Genomic DNA, 20,078 nt, shown 5'->3' on the forward strand with positions numbered 1-20,078 from the left:
ATAGATTTCCATGGGTTGAACCGTTCTTGCATCCCTGGGATGAGCCCCACTTGATTATGGTGCACTAACTTTTTAATATGTTTTTGTATGCAATTTGCCAGTATTTTAATAATCCTTGATGTGTCTTTTATCTGGTTTTGGTATCATATCTAGATTTTATCCTAGTTTTTGTTACTATAAATTGTCTTATGTTTTACCTATACTTTACAGAGATTATCTGTAGTTTTCTTCTTTGCATATTTTATCTAGGTTTTGTTCTAGTTTTAGTTACTGTAGTCTTGTTTTACCTTTTAACTGCTTTTTTTACAGAGAAAGGTTACTGATACTCCTTTTTTTGTTTGCTTATTTTTACTTGCTACTTTTCTAAATTCATATTGTTTGTAGTTGTTTCTTTATTCTTTTTTGAGAAAGTAAACAGATGCTAGATTTTATCAAATGTGCTTTTGGCATTTACAGAAACAATCCTAAGTGCTGCTTAGCCCTGTTAAGGTACTGCCCCAAGATGCTGAGGATTCTACATGCAGGAACAAGAATACCACAAACTCTACACCTGCTTTCTCTGCTGGCTCCTTCTCAGATCCTGCAGTGATATATTTAGAGGGAAACTAGAAAACAGGGCAAGGTTTCCTATTTTTCTTGTTCCTGCCCCTGGATTTTCATTTGCTGGGAGAAGCTGGTTACAGTCTCTCCAAATATTTTATCCTGCCCCCTTATAGACAGTAGCACCAGCTGGGCAACTCCTCCACTCCTTAGAAGTCCAAGAACCACAACTTCTCTTTTGTCCTTCAGCCCCAGATATGGTACAGTACATGCCAAGTGCAGATACTGACAACTGTGATTGCCTTTCGCTCTTTATACTTCACATACCATAAGAGTCATCCTTTTAAGTATAAAATTCTTTGATTCTTGGTACATTTCCAAGTTGTACAATCATTACCAACCACTATTTAATTCAGAACACCAATGGAAAAAAAAAAACTGCAGCCACTAATCTATCTCTATGGGATTTGCCTATTTCAAACATTTCATATAAATTAAATTACACAATGTTGCATATATTTATGTATAGCATCATGTTTTAGTACTTGTTTCTTTTTATGGCTAATAATATTCCATTGTATAGCTATACTACATTGTATCCATTCATCTATTGATATTTGGGCTGTTTCTACTTCTGGGCTATCCATGTGAACATGAACATACACTTAGGAGTAGATTGTTGGTAACTTTTTGGGAAACTGCCAAACTTAATTCCAATTTCTGTATATCCTTTTTTCTTTCTTTTGGGTGTTGCTGGGGATTGAGCCCAGGGCCTTGTGCATGCACTCTACCAACTTAGCTATATCCCCAGCCCAAATTTCTGTATATACTTGCCAACACTTTTTTCCAGTTTTATTTTAGCCATCTTAGCAGGTGTGAATGTTTCAGTGTGAATTTATATAACTTGATATTGTGCATCATTTTACATGCATTTTGGCCATTTTTGGAAAGGTTTACACAAATTATTTGCCATCAAGTTTAAAAAAACTTTGAGTAGGAAAATTTTATTAATTAAAAAGATGAGTATTTTGACCCACAGTGTCATATAGTACCATCACACTCACCTACTACTGATAGTGATACTAAAATGGATATCATTTATGTGAAATACCGTGAGTTCAGTAATAGCTAATTCATTTGCACTGAGCTAGACTTTAAAGTGAGGGGACCCTTTAAAAAATCCCCTGTGTTTAAAAAGAAGGTATACTTTCTATTTTGAAGGTCCAGAATTTGATATATCACTATTTCAGACTGAAGTATAATCAAGGTTTTTATTGTGCTTTCTCCTCCCATTGCCTATAGTTCCTCCTTTATGAAGGTCGTTGTTGTGTTTGGGATTACACAGATAGTAATGATTATGCTAAGAGTCATGGTCTCTGGTACCTTTCCAGGTGACAAGTATGCACCCCCTTCCTTACTACTTGCTACAACTGTCTCATTTTTAGGCTGGGTTACATAGAGGGATTATGTGTTATTAGCTAATCTCAGACTCTTCCTTTATGAATCACAGAAAAATTCTTTCATAATGGGAGCCGAATTAATAAATTTGATATTTTAGATGTATTGGTTACCTTTATGCTAACATCATTTGAAAAGAAGGAACTAAGAATATTAAATTAGCTAATCAGTGAGCTTATTTAATTTTTAATATTTCCTAATCTCCATTGTTTTATAGTATATTTTGTCACCTTTCATTGAATTTTCTTAAATGAATACTTTTTCTCTGCCAGTTTCTTACTCTACGCAATTCAGTTATCCCAAAGTAGTAAAGAAAAGGATTGTCAAGAGCTGTGACACAGACCACATCCCCCCACACTAGCATTTTTATGAATAAAAAAGCAAACTCAAAATATTCTAACACAAAACAATTGCATCTGACAATCTGTATTAATGACACGATTGTTTTTTAAAATCCATGTAAAGTTTACTGTAACTAAGTTGAGGAAAAAAACTTTAAAAAGAAATTATGATAATCACTACATTCAGTATTGCTTATTTTCATTACATTTTCAAAATGACCTAAATAATTTTATTTCCATTCAGACAAGTTCTAAGAAGCTCCTGGATTATTTTAATGGACACATTCTTCAACTTAATGCACTCAGATGAATAAGTTGTGGCAAAATACCACAGTCATGATACCTATTGTGAGATTCATCCATTTCCTATACTTGTGTTTCTAATAAGAAAGCAGACTGAGTGAACCTAAAAACTTCTAGCTATATTATACCTAGAAATGGTGAATAAAAGTAGCATCTTTTTGAATGAATAGCTTAGCATTGAAAGATTTAAGTGAAAAATATTAGCTCAGTGGTCTGGATTCTACTCTCTTGTCCATGAGGGGAAAAAATAAACACATTGCTGCCCACTTTCCTGTCCAAGAAAATGGACCAAGCACACCTCTTCTCCAGAGTTAAATGTCCTCTTCCCCCACTGGAACTCCACAGGTGATACTTAATTAGAATCTCAAAAGCCTCAAAAAAAGACAGCCTTAGAAAAAAAATAGTGTATCAGACCACTGCAGGGTACTATATTTATTCATTATGTATAACTTTGTAATGCAGGTATTACAATTATCCTTGTTTTAGAGATGAAGAAACTGTAGCCTGAATAACTTTTCAAGGTCACACTGGTATGAAATGACAGCTGGCATTCAAACCTAAGCAATGTAGCTCCAGGGTCTATGGATTCTACATGCTAAATGAAATTTCCAGAGAAGATAAATAACTGAAATCTCAATGGGCAGGTTAGACAACTTACAGTATATTAGTAGGAAAGTCTGAAAAAAAATGTATGAGAATGGCTGAAATTGGAAGATACATACACTCAAGATGCACAGTGTGTCCTGAGCAAAAGAAATCCACACCAAAGACATTCTTTGAAGCAAAACATAGGAATTAAACTGACAGAACACCTGAACTAAGAGAAGAGGGTGTTTCTCTAGATATAGTGAAAACAATGTAGAACAAGAAAAATGGTCAGATCAAGGTTAGTAGGTTTTAATATCATGAATTGTTACTTTCAGTGAATTAAGTTAAACAGAGCAGACCTGGCAGGAATAGAAAAAGAATAAAAGGAATGCCTGACTAGTGCAAAGTTACTTTCACCCCTCATTTAACTTCCTATAATCCTAGTCAAAACATCAGATATTTTCTACTGTAACAAAGAAATTCTAAGAAGGACTAAATGGGCTAAAATGAAAAAGTTTTTTAAAATTAAAAGATAAATTTACACAAGTCCACCTGAAGGCACAATATGATCAACAATATTTTCTTATAGAATAACATGTTGGCAAAGAGTTATCAAAACATCACAGATACCTCCAAAATATGTACAGTTTTTATATTAATCAGTTAAAATAACGAAATAGAAGGACACACCAAAACTAAATCAGTGCTTAGAGTACAGAAAGCCTCCATTTTTTAAATGTTTAGTGCTTGACTATTTTTTAAAAGAATGAAACACAAATATCTTAGAAATTCATCCAAGGCAATTGGTTCAAAAGATGTAAATACTGGTGGGATGGGATGGGGTAGGAAGGGCTCAAAATGGAAAATTAGAAAATTCTTCATGCCAATAGCAATTAGCCCAAATCTATCAATAATCACACAGACACTGGTCCAATTCCACTATTTAAAAAACATGATTGAATTTTAACATGTTATATGCTGACATCAATGTTGCTAAAAATGATTTTGCAATCAAAGAGGACAGACATTTTTATAAAATGTCTAAAATTATACCCTTAACAAGGAATGAATAAACAAGGAAAATATCAAGGTCCTCCTCACAAAAATCCTTTCATATTCTTTGATCCCATGCAGATGTTTCCCCCCAAAAAAAGCCTCAAAACTCAACTATTTGTAACTTTAATACAAAGTAATATATGCTTTTAAAGATAGGAAACTTGGAAAAATTTTTAGAGTGGACATTTACCATTTGGTCAGTGCCACACCCCCTTTTCTGAGAGAGGCCCTTCCCAATACTATCTTCCTCTCAACTCTCTACAGCTAAGAAGGCAGTATTTCACCTCATTCCTGTAACAGATGACCACTGAGCCAGGGTTCTGGCTCAAATTAGGCCAATGAGTTCTTGTGGGGTTTGTGTCAGACCAATCACTCTCAAGTGTGCAAAAACATAAAATGTAAATAAACTTTGGGACCAGTTTGTAGTCATGTTTTTCCATCATGTGGGAAAGGCACACAAGTGATTATTCAGAAGGCTCTGCACAAATAAGGAAATTCTGAATACACTACGATTCACATTTAATAAGTCAATTGCTATATCATTGAAAGCCAACTCAAGTTGAGTTTCAATTACAAACAAGAATCCTTTTATACCAACTCAAAAATATATAGCCACTACTATACTCATAGTAAATTTCAGTTTGAAATTTAAAAAAGCTAACACTACAGTGTTTATTATATGCAGTTGTTTTACATACTTAACATATTAACTCATTCAAGAATTTCATGAGGTAAGTACTAATATCCCCATTTTGTACATGAGGAAAATGAGGACCAGAGAGATTGAAAAGTCCTCCACAGATAAGTAATGAAGCAGACTCAGTCAGTCTGGCTCTTCAGTGTATGTACTCGCCTTCCATAAGTGTTTTTCTTATTAAAGAATAAAAACTAAAAGCTGAATTTGAACTAAATGCTTGTGAATAAGAAGTCACATAAGGAAATTATAAATCAAAAAAGATGATCAAACTCAGTCTTACACAAAGAAAAGGAAAGTGAAGTTGCTCTTTATGTGTCATTGAGAAAGACAAAAAACATCACTGATATCCAATCAGGCAAGGAAGGGGAAGGTATAGAACTCATTGCCTCTCTAGTATAAGGAATACAGTTTCTAATATACTAATTGCACTGAGGCATTCATCCTATGGAAATACCCTAAGTAATAGTGACAACAGAAACTAGGATGTCAGTACTATGGAGCTACAACAAGATTTGTAAACATACACACACCAATTAGTAGAAGAGTTAAACAAAATGTAGCAAAACCTCAGAGGTATTGTATTGTAAGTACAAATTACATAGATTAAGTCAATATGCAGAAATGTGTAATAAAATTTGAGGTCAAATAAAACACCCTACAATGGAATATGAATTCACTGATTACAACTACGAAAAATATGTGCATATGGACAATGATTAATAATGTGGAATGTTACAGCTCATCTTTAAATTCTTTTTCTCTATATTTGTTTAAATTTATGACAAACCCTAAGTGTTCTCAGTAGTCTAACTTAAAAATGATATCTTTATGTTCTGGCAACTATATATACATTTTACAAGTTTAAGTAAAATCTGAAAAATCCTTTTCTCAATTCTGAACCTGTCCAATTTTATTATAAAATGTTCAATTGTTTACCTCAGCCCTAATGAGTTTTTCCAAAGGAAAAAAACTAGTGAGAAAACAGGAATGTTGAAAATTCTCCACATTTAAGCAAACTTCTGTCTTCATTATTTGTTTAGCACATAAGCGTGCCCTGCCGACTTGGTAGGCATCACACATACCTGATGCGATGACAGGATCTTTCATAAGTTCTCTAGTTATTGGACATATAAATTCATCAGGAATTCCAGAAGAAAGGGATTTCACCTTGGTCCGGAGCTCTTCAATTTTCCTCAGCACTTTACTACGCAATCCTAGAGATTCTGAAAAGAAAGTATTCCATTAGGGCTGAATTTTTTTTAAAAAAATATTTTTTCTAATTGTAAATGGACACAATACTTTTATTTTACTTATTTTTATGTGGTGCTGGAGATCGAACTCAGTGCCTCACACATTCGAGGCAAGCACTCTGCCACTGAGCCACAGCCCTAGCCCAAGGGCTGGAAAATTTTATGCCACTCCTTAGCAAAAAGATTTTTACCTACTACAACCAGAAATATTCCAACATACTGTCTTACCATATGAAAATGTCTGTTAAAAATTCCTTTATGAATCACTGTAATACAGAATACTACCTGTTGGTTAAGCTATGTCAGCAGCTGGTAGTTTATTTTGAACCACCTTAGATTGTGAAAATTCAAGAATTTCAGGTGCCAGAAATTAACACACAACAAAACCAGAAAAGGTTCATTTTATTGGTTTATTTATATGACATGGGCTATGGATCTAGTTCTTATGAAAGATCCTGTCATCGCATTAAACATGTAAGGTCCTGGGTTCAATCTCCAGCACCATAAAACAAAGATTAAAAATCTATATAACAAAAAATTACTAATAACTTTGAAAGTTCAGATGAATGATTTAAAAAAATCCATGTTATAATACAAGAAACGATGAAATTAGATATATTTTCTCATTCTTATATGAAACACAATGAAAAGTCTCAGCTGCTTGTCCAAAACAGCAGTATGCACAAATTTCATTTTTAATTTTAAAAAATCATCTCAATTTTTACTTTTAGAAGTCTAGTATAATTGATTTTAGGAAGTTTAGTGTTATTGGTTGTTTATATTTTTAGAACTGGTTGACAGTTCTACTTTAGTTTGAGGTATTTAGGGTAGGATGGATAGAAGAAAAGAATTGTATTTCAGAATGCTTCGTAGTTCCCATAAAAAGCCAAACCAGCACTATTTCTGTTGAGAGATAATTCCCCAGGGTGCTTATGCACATCTTAGGATACTTCTTATCTTATATAATCTTTTCAAGGAAGTTTGCAAATATCCTTGGAGGTCAGATACACTCTCTTTCCCAGGCAGAAAGCAAGTTTGTTTCATAACCAGTATGAAGATGATGTTTTCCTATTGGCCTACTCTGCTGACAGTCCCCTTATAAGACTGGGGATTTCATAAAGCTCAGGGTTCCTCAGCTATGACACAAACTCAAATGGCTCCCATGAGGCATAGGAAAAGGAATCAATCAGAACATGAAGCCCATGCCTTCAGTGCCATGAGTAATAAATGTTTAAATTTATTGGAGCTAGCTGCCCATATTCATGTTAATGTAGCAAATTAGCCTGCTGCTTAGTGACTACCTTCCTAGGACTTTTTTTAATATGTAAGTTGCTGAAACCAAATTAAGGTTCTCTAAAGCATTTTTTTAAAGTAACAGAAATCAATAATTTCTTTACATGTTGAATGATTTTGCAAAAATATTGACTCAGATAGTTTGAGATCACTATCCAGATTGAATAGAAAGCTACTCAAAAGTGCCTACAAAGAGAAGGGTGCCTCTAAAGTCAAGTACAATGTTATCTCATCACCACAGACTTAAATGTAACAAGTCAGAATAACTCACGACAGTGCACTGAGTTCACCTCTTCCCAAGATTGGTTCATCCACAGTGCCACATTTTCTGAAGATTAACTGAACTGTGTATTTTTATTTTCATCAAATAAATTGGAGGATTGAATACGAACTATAATGATAGGTCATGCACTTCAAAAGTTAAGTAACGAGGGAAATGAGAATAGAAGCGATTTAAATAGATGGGTAAGACCAACAGATTGAAGGCTTGACTGAACAAGATGTACGGAGGTGCACCTATTAGAGGTGAGATAGTAGAAAACCTCTTGTGACTAGGATCTGCTTCCTGATAATTTGCCAAGTAAAACTCTACCTCCACAGGGCTTGATTAACTCTCATGAGTGTTTCTAGAACATGTTTGTAAAATTACACAGTAAGATCTCATTTAAAGGGATAATTATATAGTTTACAACAAGAAAAGGATATAACAGCATTTAATATTCTGAAAAAAGTATTTTCCCATCAAAAATATTATACATGTAAATTAATATATAGAATGTGTATATATTTATAACACAGAATATAAGAGGCCCTAATTCAAAATTCCCCAAAATTGGGTCTTATCCTTGGATAAGTTTAGCATCATTTAAAAATCGAAGCTAGGCATGGTGACACACTCTTATAATACCAGTGAGTGGGGAGGTTAAGGCAGGAGGATCACAAGTTCAAGGCCAGCCTCTGGAACTTCGTGAGACTCTGTCTCAAAAATAAAAAGGACTGGGGATATAGCTCTGGGGCAAAACACCCCTGGGTTTAATCCCCAGTACCACACACATACACACAGGAGTGAGATCACCTTGCTCTCGGGGGAACATTTACCAGACCATTTCCAAAGAGTTTAACCACAAATATCTCCTTTTGTGGTTGGGTTTTGGGAAGAAGTACCCTAAACTTAACTACTCAGAAAGCAAGGACCCTTACTAGCTGATGGCCAGTAAACTCTTGGTATAAGAAATAGCAGTATCTGCCTATTATCTACTACACTCCTGAAACACTAGCTGCTTTTTTGTAAAGCAAAATGGGCCACCAAATCCACCCTCCTTTCCTTCCCAGAAAAAACAAAGGCAACTGGGTTGAGAATGGGAGGTGGGAAACGTGACAGCTTAGAGCAGATATTTGTGTACACAAATGGTCAAGAGTTCTTTCTACTTGTGCCCTTCACTCTTCCCAATTCTGTCCTATAAGGAACATTACCAAAGCAGCACAACCAGCATTATCTAGAGGCTGGAGAACAGAACAGCACAGGAGCCTGATAACTACCATGCACAAACAAGCTGGTCTCCACTGTCCCATGGAAAACAACAGAACCCAATGATAGTAACCTGGAAAGAAAATTTAAAAATTGTTTTTTATTTATTTTTTGACAAATAAAAAATTATAAAATGATTAGAATGATCAACAGAAAATAAGATATAAAAGCTAACTTAGGAAAGAAATACACAACTATAAGTAGGTTTTTGGTTAGAATTTGGTGAAAGCTGTATAAGCAGTATCATTTCAAATTTCTCTGAATCCCCACATAAAAACAGAGTAACTACACAACAAACTTATATTCCATGGACAACATTTTCAACAAAACAAGGTAGCAAGGTATCCTCTTGAATCCTACAATAAAAATAGGTAAGGACAAACCACCAATATCCAGAAAAACTGTGTGGTCCACACCTGTATGGAAAGATGCAACAGGACAACTGATCAGTTTGAGAAAAGGAGATACCAAAAATTTCCAAGTACTCAATGGAAAGTGGAATGCACCAACTTAAAAGCAGCAGTTGAAATGAAAAGTTATGCTCATTCCAATAGCAGATCAGTGCACAATAACTAGGAGTTGAAGGGACTATTCCACTTTATGTATAAATAGGAAAAATATTTAATGACATGCAGAATGACAATGTCAATAACATTCACAGTTTTAAACAAGTGAAAAATCGACATAATGAAGCATTACTAGGAACTGAAACATGAAACTTTCAAAATCTGAGTTGTGAAGACAGTTGATATGTAAAATTTGAAAAGGAATTTGTATTATAATTTTCCAATTCTGTGTGAGTTTTCCATTACTGTGACAAAATACCTGAGGTAATAACAACTTAAAAGGAGGAAAGGTTTATTTTGGATTGGTTTCAGTCCATGATCACTTGGCCCCATTGCCTTTAGGCCTGTAGAAAGGTAGAACATCACAGCAAGAGGACATGGCAAAAGAAGCTGCTTGTCTCATGACACCCAGGAAACAAGAGAAAGAGGGAGAGAAAAAGGGGTTGGGTACAATATCCACTTCAAGGACACACCTTTAGTGATGTCCCACTAACATCTTCCCACTTGGTCCCACCTATTAAAGATTCCACCATCTCCCAGTGACACCACAGGCTGGTGACCAGACTTTTTAACATATGGACCCTTGGGGGACACTTTTCCAAATCACAGAAAATTAGGAAAAAAAAACACCTATGTGCTTTTATGATTTCTTGGAAAGAAAAAATCAAAACAAAGAGCAAACCTTTGAAAACATCTCATTTCCAATTTGAAATGTATGAAATGTATGATTCTTGATTATTTGAATATAAACATGACATATATTCCTTGGCATTTGTCAATCTAAATTTCCATCATTATATCACTTACAACAATTCCAAATTCTTTTTTAAAAAATATTTTTAGTTGTAGATGGATACAATATTGTTAATTATTTATTTTTATATGGAGTTGAAGATCAAACCCAGGGCCTCACCTGTGCTAGATGAGCGATCTACTGCTGAGCCACAACCCCAGCCCAACAATTCCAAATTCTAAGACATGTTATTACAGTAGTGTTTATAAATTCATGGATTCACAAATGTCTTAAAAAGATATCCCTCTCAACATTAAGGATCTTTTGAATCTGTCAGGAAATTCCTTATGCAAATTTAGTATTAGATATAAGAATTTACTTCCTTAATTAATACTATGTGTCTACTATGTTTCATTAGGAATCCTAAAAAATGGCTATTAACCTTGGTTAAAGCACCAGATTCAAATATTCATATGTAGTTAAGTCTCTTTATTGTATATTTACAAAAAGTCCATGGATAGAAGATTTGATAGACTGTTTAATTCCATAATAATTTTTTAAATGTCAAACAATGGATATACTACTTTGATCAATATACTTTACTGCTCAATCAACTTCCTCCATCTGTTGAATGTTAAGCAAATTCAGAATTAATTTATACTGACATTAGAACTGTTTTAAAAATTATACCATAAGGTAAAAGCAAGCAAAATAGTTATGCATTCATCAGTTTGCCTTTTACATTTATTTTCAGACCCAATTTTAATTCTCTATTAGTCTAATTTGCTGTTTTGAGAAAGGATCTGTTTTTCTTAAAACTCAAGACTAAAAGGATTCACTGTATCTTAAAATAGCACTTGAGAAGATTAAGGGTAGCTTCTTGAGCCTTTAGAATGAAGATACTTCAGGATTATGTGAAAATATAAATATAAAAACATATAATCTGTTTACTTAATTTATTCTGTGTCTAATTTGTTGAGTTTCCCAACTTCCCAAACTCAACATAGAATCATTAGAAAATATGCAACATTTCTATATCTATTCATGATTGTTCAAATTAACTACCACTGAATTTGTCGTTTCATTGAACTTCTAACATTTTATGGAACTTATTTTCATTGATTATCACTATTAAACCCGAGATTCATTCTACAAGAATATTTCAGGCCATTAATTTAATCCTGTAAGAATATCTTATTTTTTTATTTATCTAACAACCAAAACAGAATTCTATTTCTATTCATTTTTTATTGTGCTTTTATTTTCAAACATCCTTTTTTGAGTCTAAAATTAATTCATAGTGTCAAGTACTTCTGCTGGATAAGGTAAAGATTCATTATGTGAGATTAATGAGAAATCAACTAAGATGCTAAATTTACCAGACGTTTTTTAAAATAAAAGACATCCTACAGTCTATTACCTACTCTCAGAGTGAGTAAATTATAAAGTAAAGAAGTTATTAGCAATACAAAAGTAACTTACATGATATGACCTGAACAGACAACATAACTTTTACCATCTAAGTATTTTCAAAAAAAAATCCCCATTGTGTTTTTTTTGTTGTTGTTGTTACTGTTTTTGCAGTACTGGAGATGGAACCCAGAGCCTCACACATTCTAGGCAAGCACTCTACCATTAAGCTATTATCCCCAGCCTTTTTTTATCCCCAGCCTTTTTTTATTTTGAGACAGAGTCTCATTAAATAGCCCAGACTGGCCTTGATTTAGATCTTAAGTAGTGGGGATTACAAGTGTGGTCCATCTTGCCCAACCCTGTTGACTTCTTAAAAGGTTATATTTACTATTTAAAGAAAGTATACTATTGTATTTTAAAATGTTTTCTATAGTAAAATGTTTGATATTTCACTCTTCATTAGTAATAAATGTTAATACAGATACCCTATTTCCCAAGCTTTCTGTTGACTGAGGTTTTACTACAGCATATTGATAAGAGCGTCTGGTTATTATGTTTATTAAAACAAGGCACTAAGACTCCCAAGTTTGTTTTTTTATAAGAATACAAAAGCAACTTTTACATATCAATAATAAAAAGATAAGTAATTTCTGAATGGGCAAAGGATGCTGGGCTCCATGGTGCACACCTGTAATCCCAGCTACATGGGAGATTGAGGAAGGAGGATTGCGAGTACAAGGACAGCCTGGGCAGCTAAACAAGACCTTGTCTCAAAATAAAAAGAACCAGAGCAAAACTGTGTTTAAATACCCCTGCGTTTAAACCCTGGTACCACAAAACAAACCAAAAATGGCACAGGAAAGAATATACATAAATGGCCAACTGGCACTTAAAAAACGTACCAGTCATTAACCATAAATAAAGCCACAATGAAATACCACTTCAAGCTACTAGGATGGCTATAAGCTAGAAGACAGGTAATAGGAAGTATTGGCAAGGATAAGAAACTAGCCCCAGTGCTAATGGAAAGTAAAATAATGCAGTTGCTTTGGAAAATAGTCTGTCAGATCTTCCAAGTGTTGAACATACAGTTATTGCATTCCTAATTATATACCAAGAGAACAAAAAAGCATACAGGCATGCAAAAACTTGTACATTAATGTTCACAGGAGCATTATAGATAATAGTCAAAAGTGGAAAAACCAAATGGTGAATAGATAAACATGTGGTATAGTCATCCACTGAAATAGCCATAAAAAAGAATGAAGTGCTGAAACATACAAGAACATGGATAAACCTTGAAAGTATATTAAATGAAGGAAGTCAAATATAAAAGGACACATGTATTTTCAGATGCAGTGGTTTACATGTGTAATCCTAGCTATTCAGCAGGATGAGGCAGTAGGATCAAAACTTCAAAGCCAGACTCTGCAACTTGGCAAGACCCTGTCTCAAAATAAGAAAGGTCCGGGGAAGTAGCTGAGTGCTTGTCTAGCATCTTGAAAGCCCTTGATTCAATCTCCAGAACCAAGAAAAGAATGACATATTATATGATTTCATTCGTAAGGAATGTCCATCTAGAATAGGCAAATTCATCAAGATACAAAGTAAATTAGTGATTGCCAGGGCTTAAAGAGAGGAGAGAATAAGGAGTACTGATAACAAGTGCAGGTTTTTCTTTCTTTTTTTTTTTTTTGAGGGCAATGCAAATATTCTGAAATTAGATTGTGATAATAGTTGTACATCTCTGTGAATATACTAAAAATCCCTGACTATTAAATCACTTAACAAAAATGAATGGAAACCTGAAAGTTTCAAAGCATTTTTGAAAGAATTTAGAAGATCTGAATGAAAGAAAACATCCTATGTTTATGGATTAGAAGACTTGATATTGTTAAATGCCAATTTCTAAAGTGAACTAAATATTCAATACAATTCTTATCAAAATAGCTCTGCAAAAATTGACAAGTTGATCTTAAAACACATATAGAAAAGCAAAAGACCAAGAATAGCCAAAACAATTTTGAAAACAACAACAAAGATGGGGGACAAATACACTTTCCAATTTCATAACTTACTACAAAAGTACAATAAGACAATATGATATCAGCCTAAGAGCAGACATATCAATGAAACAGAATTAAGATTCCAGAAATAAATTTCACATTTATGAGCAACTGATTTTCAATAAGGGTATCAAAAAAATTCAAAGGGAAGAGAACCATCTTTTCAACAAAAGATACTGGAACAATTAGATATCCACACATGAAAGAATTAAGATAACCCCTATCTCACACTATATTAAAAATTAAGCCAAGCCAGGTGCAGTGGCACACCCCCATATTCCTAGTTTCTCAAGAAGCAGGAAGCATAAAGGTTGCAAGTTCAAAGCCAACCTGGGCAATTTAGCAAGACCTTGTCTGAAAACGCAATAAAAAAAGGCTAGAGCTGTAGCTCACTGAAAGAGCATTTGCCTAGCTTGTGGAAGGCCCTGGGTTCAATCTCTAGTATCACAAAAACAAAAACAGACCTAAGTTCTAAGTTCTAAAGCTTAGTCACAGAAGAAAACACAAGTATAAATCTTCAAGATTTGAGATTAAGCAATTGTTTCTTAGATATGACACCTATAGCACAAGCAATAATTGGGGGGAGAACAGATAAATAGGATTTCATCAAAATTTAAAATTTCTGTGTACCAGTGCACCAAAAGATATTATCAAGAAAATATAAAGATAACCCACAAAATGGGAGAAAATATTTGCAAATCATATATAAACTCTCACAAAACAAAAATAAAAGACAAAAAAAACCCATTTCTGGGCATAGTGGTGCATACCTGTAATCCCAGGTACTCAGAAAGCTAAGACAGGAGAAACTTAATTTTGAGGCCAGCTTCAGCAACTTAGCAAGACCCAAAATAAAATAAAGGACTAGGGATGTAACTTAGTGATTAAGAGGGCTCCCAAAGCATGTGTGAAGACCTGCATTCAATCATTAGTTCCACCAAAAAAAAAAAAAAAAAAAGACGAAGGATTGATGTTTCTCCAAGTAGGTATAAAAATGATCAATAAGTTGAGGAACAGATGCTCAACACCTGCTATGGTTTGAATTTTGTGTTCCCTTCCACCAAATTCATATGCTGAAATCACCAATAAGATGTCGTTAGGAGCTGGAAATTTTGGGATGTAATTAGGGTATGAGAGTAGAGTCCTCATAAATAGGATTAGTGCCCACATAAAAAGAGGCACAAAAGAGAAAACTTGCCCCTTCCACGACACAGAGACAGTGGGAAGGCATACATAAAGCAGGAAATATAGTCCCTCAGTAGATAACAATACTTTGCCAATACAATAATTTTGGATTTTCCAGCCTCCAGAACTCTGAAAAATAAACTTACGTTGTTTATAAACTACCCAGTTTATGAGATTTTTGTTATTGCAGCCCATATGGATTATGACAACATCATTAGTAGCAGGGAAATGCAAATCAAAACCTGAATCCATGAGAATGGCTGCAATTTAAAAAGCAAATGAGTATTATTTAGGACGTGAGAAACCGGAACCTTCACACACTGGTTGTGGAATTGTAGAATACCACAGCTGCATAGGTAAACAGCTTGGCAGCTCCTCAAATGTTAAGCAAAGAGTTACAATATAACTCAACAATTCAGACTAATTATCCACCCAAGAAAACTGAAATGCTCAAAGATTCTTATATGATTGTTCATAACAACATTATTCATAATAGCTAAAAGATAGAAATAACCCAAATTCCATCAGCTGATGAATGGGTAAGCAAAAAGCAATAAATTCATACAATGGAATAATAGTCATAAACAGGAATGGGGTACTGATACATGATCAAACATGGATAAACCTTGAAAACATACTAAGAGGGTAGCATAAAAGGCCATGTATTATATAATTCCACTTATAGAAATGTCTCAATATAAGCAAATCCATATACACAGAAAAGATTAGTGATTCCAGAAACCAGAAAGAAAGGGGAATAGCAGTGACAGCTAATGGGTTTGGGATTTTGGTTTTTTGGAGGTGATAAAAATGTTCTAAAATTAAATAGTGGCAATGACTATACAACTTGGAGAAAACACACACACACACACACAAAATCATTGTATTGTACACTCTAGAGAGTGAATTTTTTGGTATATGAATTACATATCAATTTTTAAAATGATTTTTAAAATTCCAATTACAAGTTAGGTTAAGTTACCAAAATAAATGCTATGTAACACTTTCTTTTGCCTAATCTAATAAAAATACACTCTCCTTCTAGACAAAAAAAAAAAAAAAACCCACACACCAGAATACTTGCTGTTATTCTGTTATGATTACTAAAATCAACCTCAGGGTAAATAATTAAAAGTTGTTTTTAAGACTGTTTTTCACTAATCTTACCAATTTTCAAATCATCAGCCAGACTTTCTTTTGTAAGACTCAACAATTCTTTTCCATCAATGTTATTCATCTTGAAAATACCAACAAGGTCTTTTAAACCTTGTGCACAAAGCCACATTGAGACATCCTCCTCTGACCAATCTTCAGTAAATTGCTTCAGCTGATCTTCCATGCTCCTTGCTAAATACATACACACATGAAAAGGCAAGTGAGGTTAATAATAAAGTCTTTCATAAACATTCCCACTATGAACTGTAAAGTAAATTAAAAAATTTAAAAATTTAAATTTAAATCCCTTTGGTCAGGGCGGTACTGGGAATTGAACACAGGAATGCTTAATCACTTAGCCACATCTCCAGCCCTTTTTATTTTTAGACCGGGTTTTGCTAAATTGCTGAGGCTGGCCTTAAACTTGGAATCCTTCTGCCTCAGGCTCCAGAGTCACTAGGATTACAGGCATGCACCACCATACCCAGCTAACTTTCCAAGAATTTCAAAAAATCAATTATCACTATGTATGAAGTATTATTTAATATTACTTGTTATATCAAATATTACTCTTTTGGAACTTCTTTTTCACTCCAGAAAAACAATTTTTCTTTATTATATAAAACTCATACAAGCAAAGGTCTTTGCTCTATCATCTATCTGCATGTCAGCACCAGCATTTTGAGTTAATTCTAACAGTGACAAAAATAAAATCCTAAATTATGCACCAAAGTTGTTTCATACACCAAAAACAAAGCCAGCAAAATACAACTATAATTCCTATTCTGTCTTCAGGCTACATTTATCTGAAAAATTAGTATGGAGTACAAATAAACAACATACAAAATCATGGGAGGTATGATATGAGTGTGCACTCAAAAGTCTTTATCAACAGTTTTAATGCAGGTCAACTACTTTAACACTGGCTTCTCTGATTTACCCAATTTCAGGCTCAGTAGAATGCTTGCCTGTTATGCACAAGGCACTGTTATGCACAAGGACCCCTAACACAATAAAATGAGAGAGAGAAAAGGAGAATGAAAGAGGAGAAAAGAGTTACTAAATGTCTGATCTCAGTAGTGAGTGGGTTAAACTTGGTTGAAGATGATTAATTTACTAACCTTGGCAATGTGTTTCGTGATCAAATTGCCAGATATTTACTGTTTTGTCCATTGAACCAGTAGCAAGTAAGAGGGTATTGGGTGCAAAGGCACATGTTGTAACATACCTAGTAAATAAAAATAAACATTACATATCTTCTAATTTTTTAATTATATTAATACAAAATGAGATTAAGTTCAGACCTGGTATGCTGGGTCAATGTGTGAAGTACATTCTGAGTATTCTGAAAGAAAACAACAAAAACAGCTTTAATATTTTCTCAGGCAAGGGTAGTTACTGATGAAGATTCACTTGATATACATTATTTATAGGTTATGCATATTCTCATATGTATTAGTAGTAACTAATATCAGTTGGAACTTCACTCAGTGAATAGCAAAGAATGTCATTTATAACTAATAGTATTATCAAGCACTGTGGGTGTGCTGGTACATGCTGTAGTTACAGCTAAGTGGGAGGCTATGGCAACGTGATCATAGTTGAGGCCAGCCTGGGCAACTTAGTGTGATTCTGTTACCAAAATAAAATTTTTAAAAGGGCTGGATGATGGAATGCTTGCCTCACATGCAATAGGCCCTGATTCAATCCCCAGTACTGCACAAAGTATCAAATGCTTATTTCACTCTTTTTCAGGTACCAGCATTATTGTCTACTGACTACTTTCTTAAGACGGTTTTAGTACAACAGATCCTTGGCATTTGATGATTTTTAAAAATTTATTAATAGTAACACAAACATGTTAAATGAAAAAAATGTGTTTTTGCTATAGCATGTGACTTGTACACATTGTAGAATCAGTGAATAGAAACTGTCACTTATATTTTGAATATACTTAAGTGGCCAACAAATATATAGATGTATTTAACTAGAACTTATATATATTTTACAAAGAAAATTTAATGTTATAACTTTTTTGCAAATATAAAATATCAAAAAGTTGATGAGAGTGCTGGGGAAATAGTTCAGTGGTAGAGCATTTGCTTATCATGTACAAGGCCTGGGGCTCAACGCCCAGCACCCCCACCCACATATACACAAAGTTGATGAACTATTAAAGATCTACCTAATCTAGATTGAGTATTCTTTCCCATTTCCTTTCAGACCTTTCAGTGACTTGAACTTTTGTGTGGAGCACTAAAGTTTAGATTACTTGGCTTGACATGCTAATTGATTTGCTGGCATAGCTACTGTATAAGCTCAATCATTATAAGGTTCCATTCAACCCCAATTTTCTCTTGAATATTTTTCTATTTTTCTCAATTATATCTTTGTTATATGTAAAACCTTCATTCTTCTTCATACTCTTGGTCTTTACCCACATAGATGTATGGGCAGATCTGTGGATCCATTTTTCCAATTCCACAATAACCTGATCTTTCTTATGCTAGTATCTCAATCTTCCCAGTTTCTAGGAATAGTAGGTCACTTTCAGTTACACTCTCCAAATTCCCTGGGGTAAACATTCCTTCATTGTTGTTATGGAAGCCTGATATAAAAGTTTAACAAGTGATTGAAAGTAATTTTTGGATATTGGTGCTCTTTTTTTTAATCTTTATTTTGTTTACTTTTTTTAAGTGGTGCTGAGGATTGAACTCAGGGCCTCACACGTGTAAGGCAAGCGCTATACCACTGAGCTACAGCCCCAGCCTGATATTGGTACTCTTAAATCTGTATTTCCTATGATCAAATTTTAAAATCTGTCCATCTTAAAATTATTATTACAATATTTAAGAGCTTATCCTAGAAATAATTCATTACTTTTCTGGTTATTTTAGCATTTGGGAGAATGTATATACTATACTATTGGGCATACTAAATAGAAGAAAACTACTTTTTCTACCATGCCTAACTGAATTTGAAGTTGTTTCACAAACATAATTAAGGTCACACAAAAGATTTTGAAATACTTACAGTATCATATATTATGACAGACTTATCCACTGATCTTTAAAAGAAAAAGAAAATTAATGATGAAAGTTTCTACAAAAACAAAGTACATTTATATAATTAGTACTCTAAATCACCTTAGTGACTTTTCTAGGTTAATAAATGGAAAGCAGTCTCTTTTTGTTTATATAAATTTTTATTTTAAAAATGCCAAATATAAAATCTATCAGAAAATTATGCACTTTATTAAAACAGTATATGCTATTTATGCTTCACAGACATAAGCAGAACAAGCATCTGTGATATATAAAGATACAACTCCATATCATGTTAGTAACCCAAAAGGAAAAGATCATTACAAAGAAAAGTTATTATTTGCTACTTAGTTGTTTCAGATAACACTGTTCTCTACCATTGATATGGTTATACCCTAATTACTAATAATGTACATATGGCTTGGTACCCATTTTTGAAAGTATAATTCCAAATTTGGTGTTGGAATAAAAAAAAGATAATACGAAGAAAAACACATTACAACAAAGTACACAATTTTAAAACAACAGATTAAAATTTTTCTATCTGGTTATTTCTCCTTGGAAACAGTCTTTATGACACTATTGTGAAAAAACAAAAAAATATATCAGCAAGACAATTGCTACTACCCTCTGTATAACATCAATATTTGTGCCTAATTGAAAGGTAGTTGATTATAGCCTAACCATAGGAGTCACATCTATTGTCAAGCTTAAAATTCCTTGTTCAGTAGGCCATCCATTTGTTAATGACAGATAAGTTTAGAATCCTTGGTAATAATTCCAAAATAGGAATTACAGTTTAAAATTTCAAATCTAAAATAAAATACAAGAAGATGAGAAGCACAAAATGCATTCTGGATGT

General features: G+C 33.5%; 1 protein-coding gene across 1 annotated transcript in view; it reads right to left on the bottom strand.

Annotated features, from left to right (window-relative positions):
- The window catches only part of Wdsub1 (WD repeat, sterile alpha motif and U-box domain containing 1), a 44,025-nt gene that overhangs the window by 4,507 nt on the left and 19,440 nt on the right, over positions 1–20,078 (bottom strand). The window contains exons 6-10 of the mRNA XM_026401465.2: positions 19,206–19,239; positions 17,477–17,517; positions 17,294–17,400; positions 16,185–16,364; positions 6,066–6,206 (exon numbers count right to left, since the gene is read on the bottom strand). Of these exons, the coding sequence (XP_026257250.2) occupies positions 6,066–6,206; positions 16,185–16,364; positions 17,294–17,400; positions 17,477–17,517; positions 19,206–19,239 (503 nt within the window). The remainder of the gene's footprint in view (positions 1–6,065; positions 6,207–16,184; positions 16,365–17,293; positions 17,401–17,476; positions 17,518–19,205; positions 19,240–20,078) is intronic.

The sequence above is a fragment of the Urocitellus parryii genome, chromosome 1 (genome assembly GCF_045843805.1).
Source record: "Urocitellus parryii isolate mUroPar1 chromosome 1, mUroPar1.hap1, whole genome shotgun sequence".
Taxonomy (NCBI): domain Eukaryota; kingdom Metazoa; phylum Chordata; class Mammalia; order Rodentia; family Sciuridae; genus Urocitellus; species Urocitellus parryii.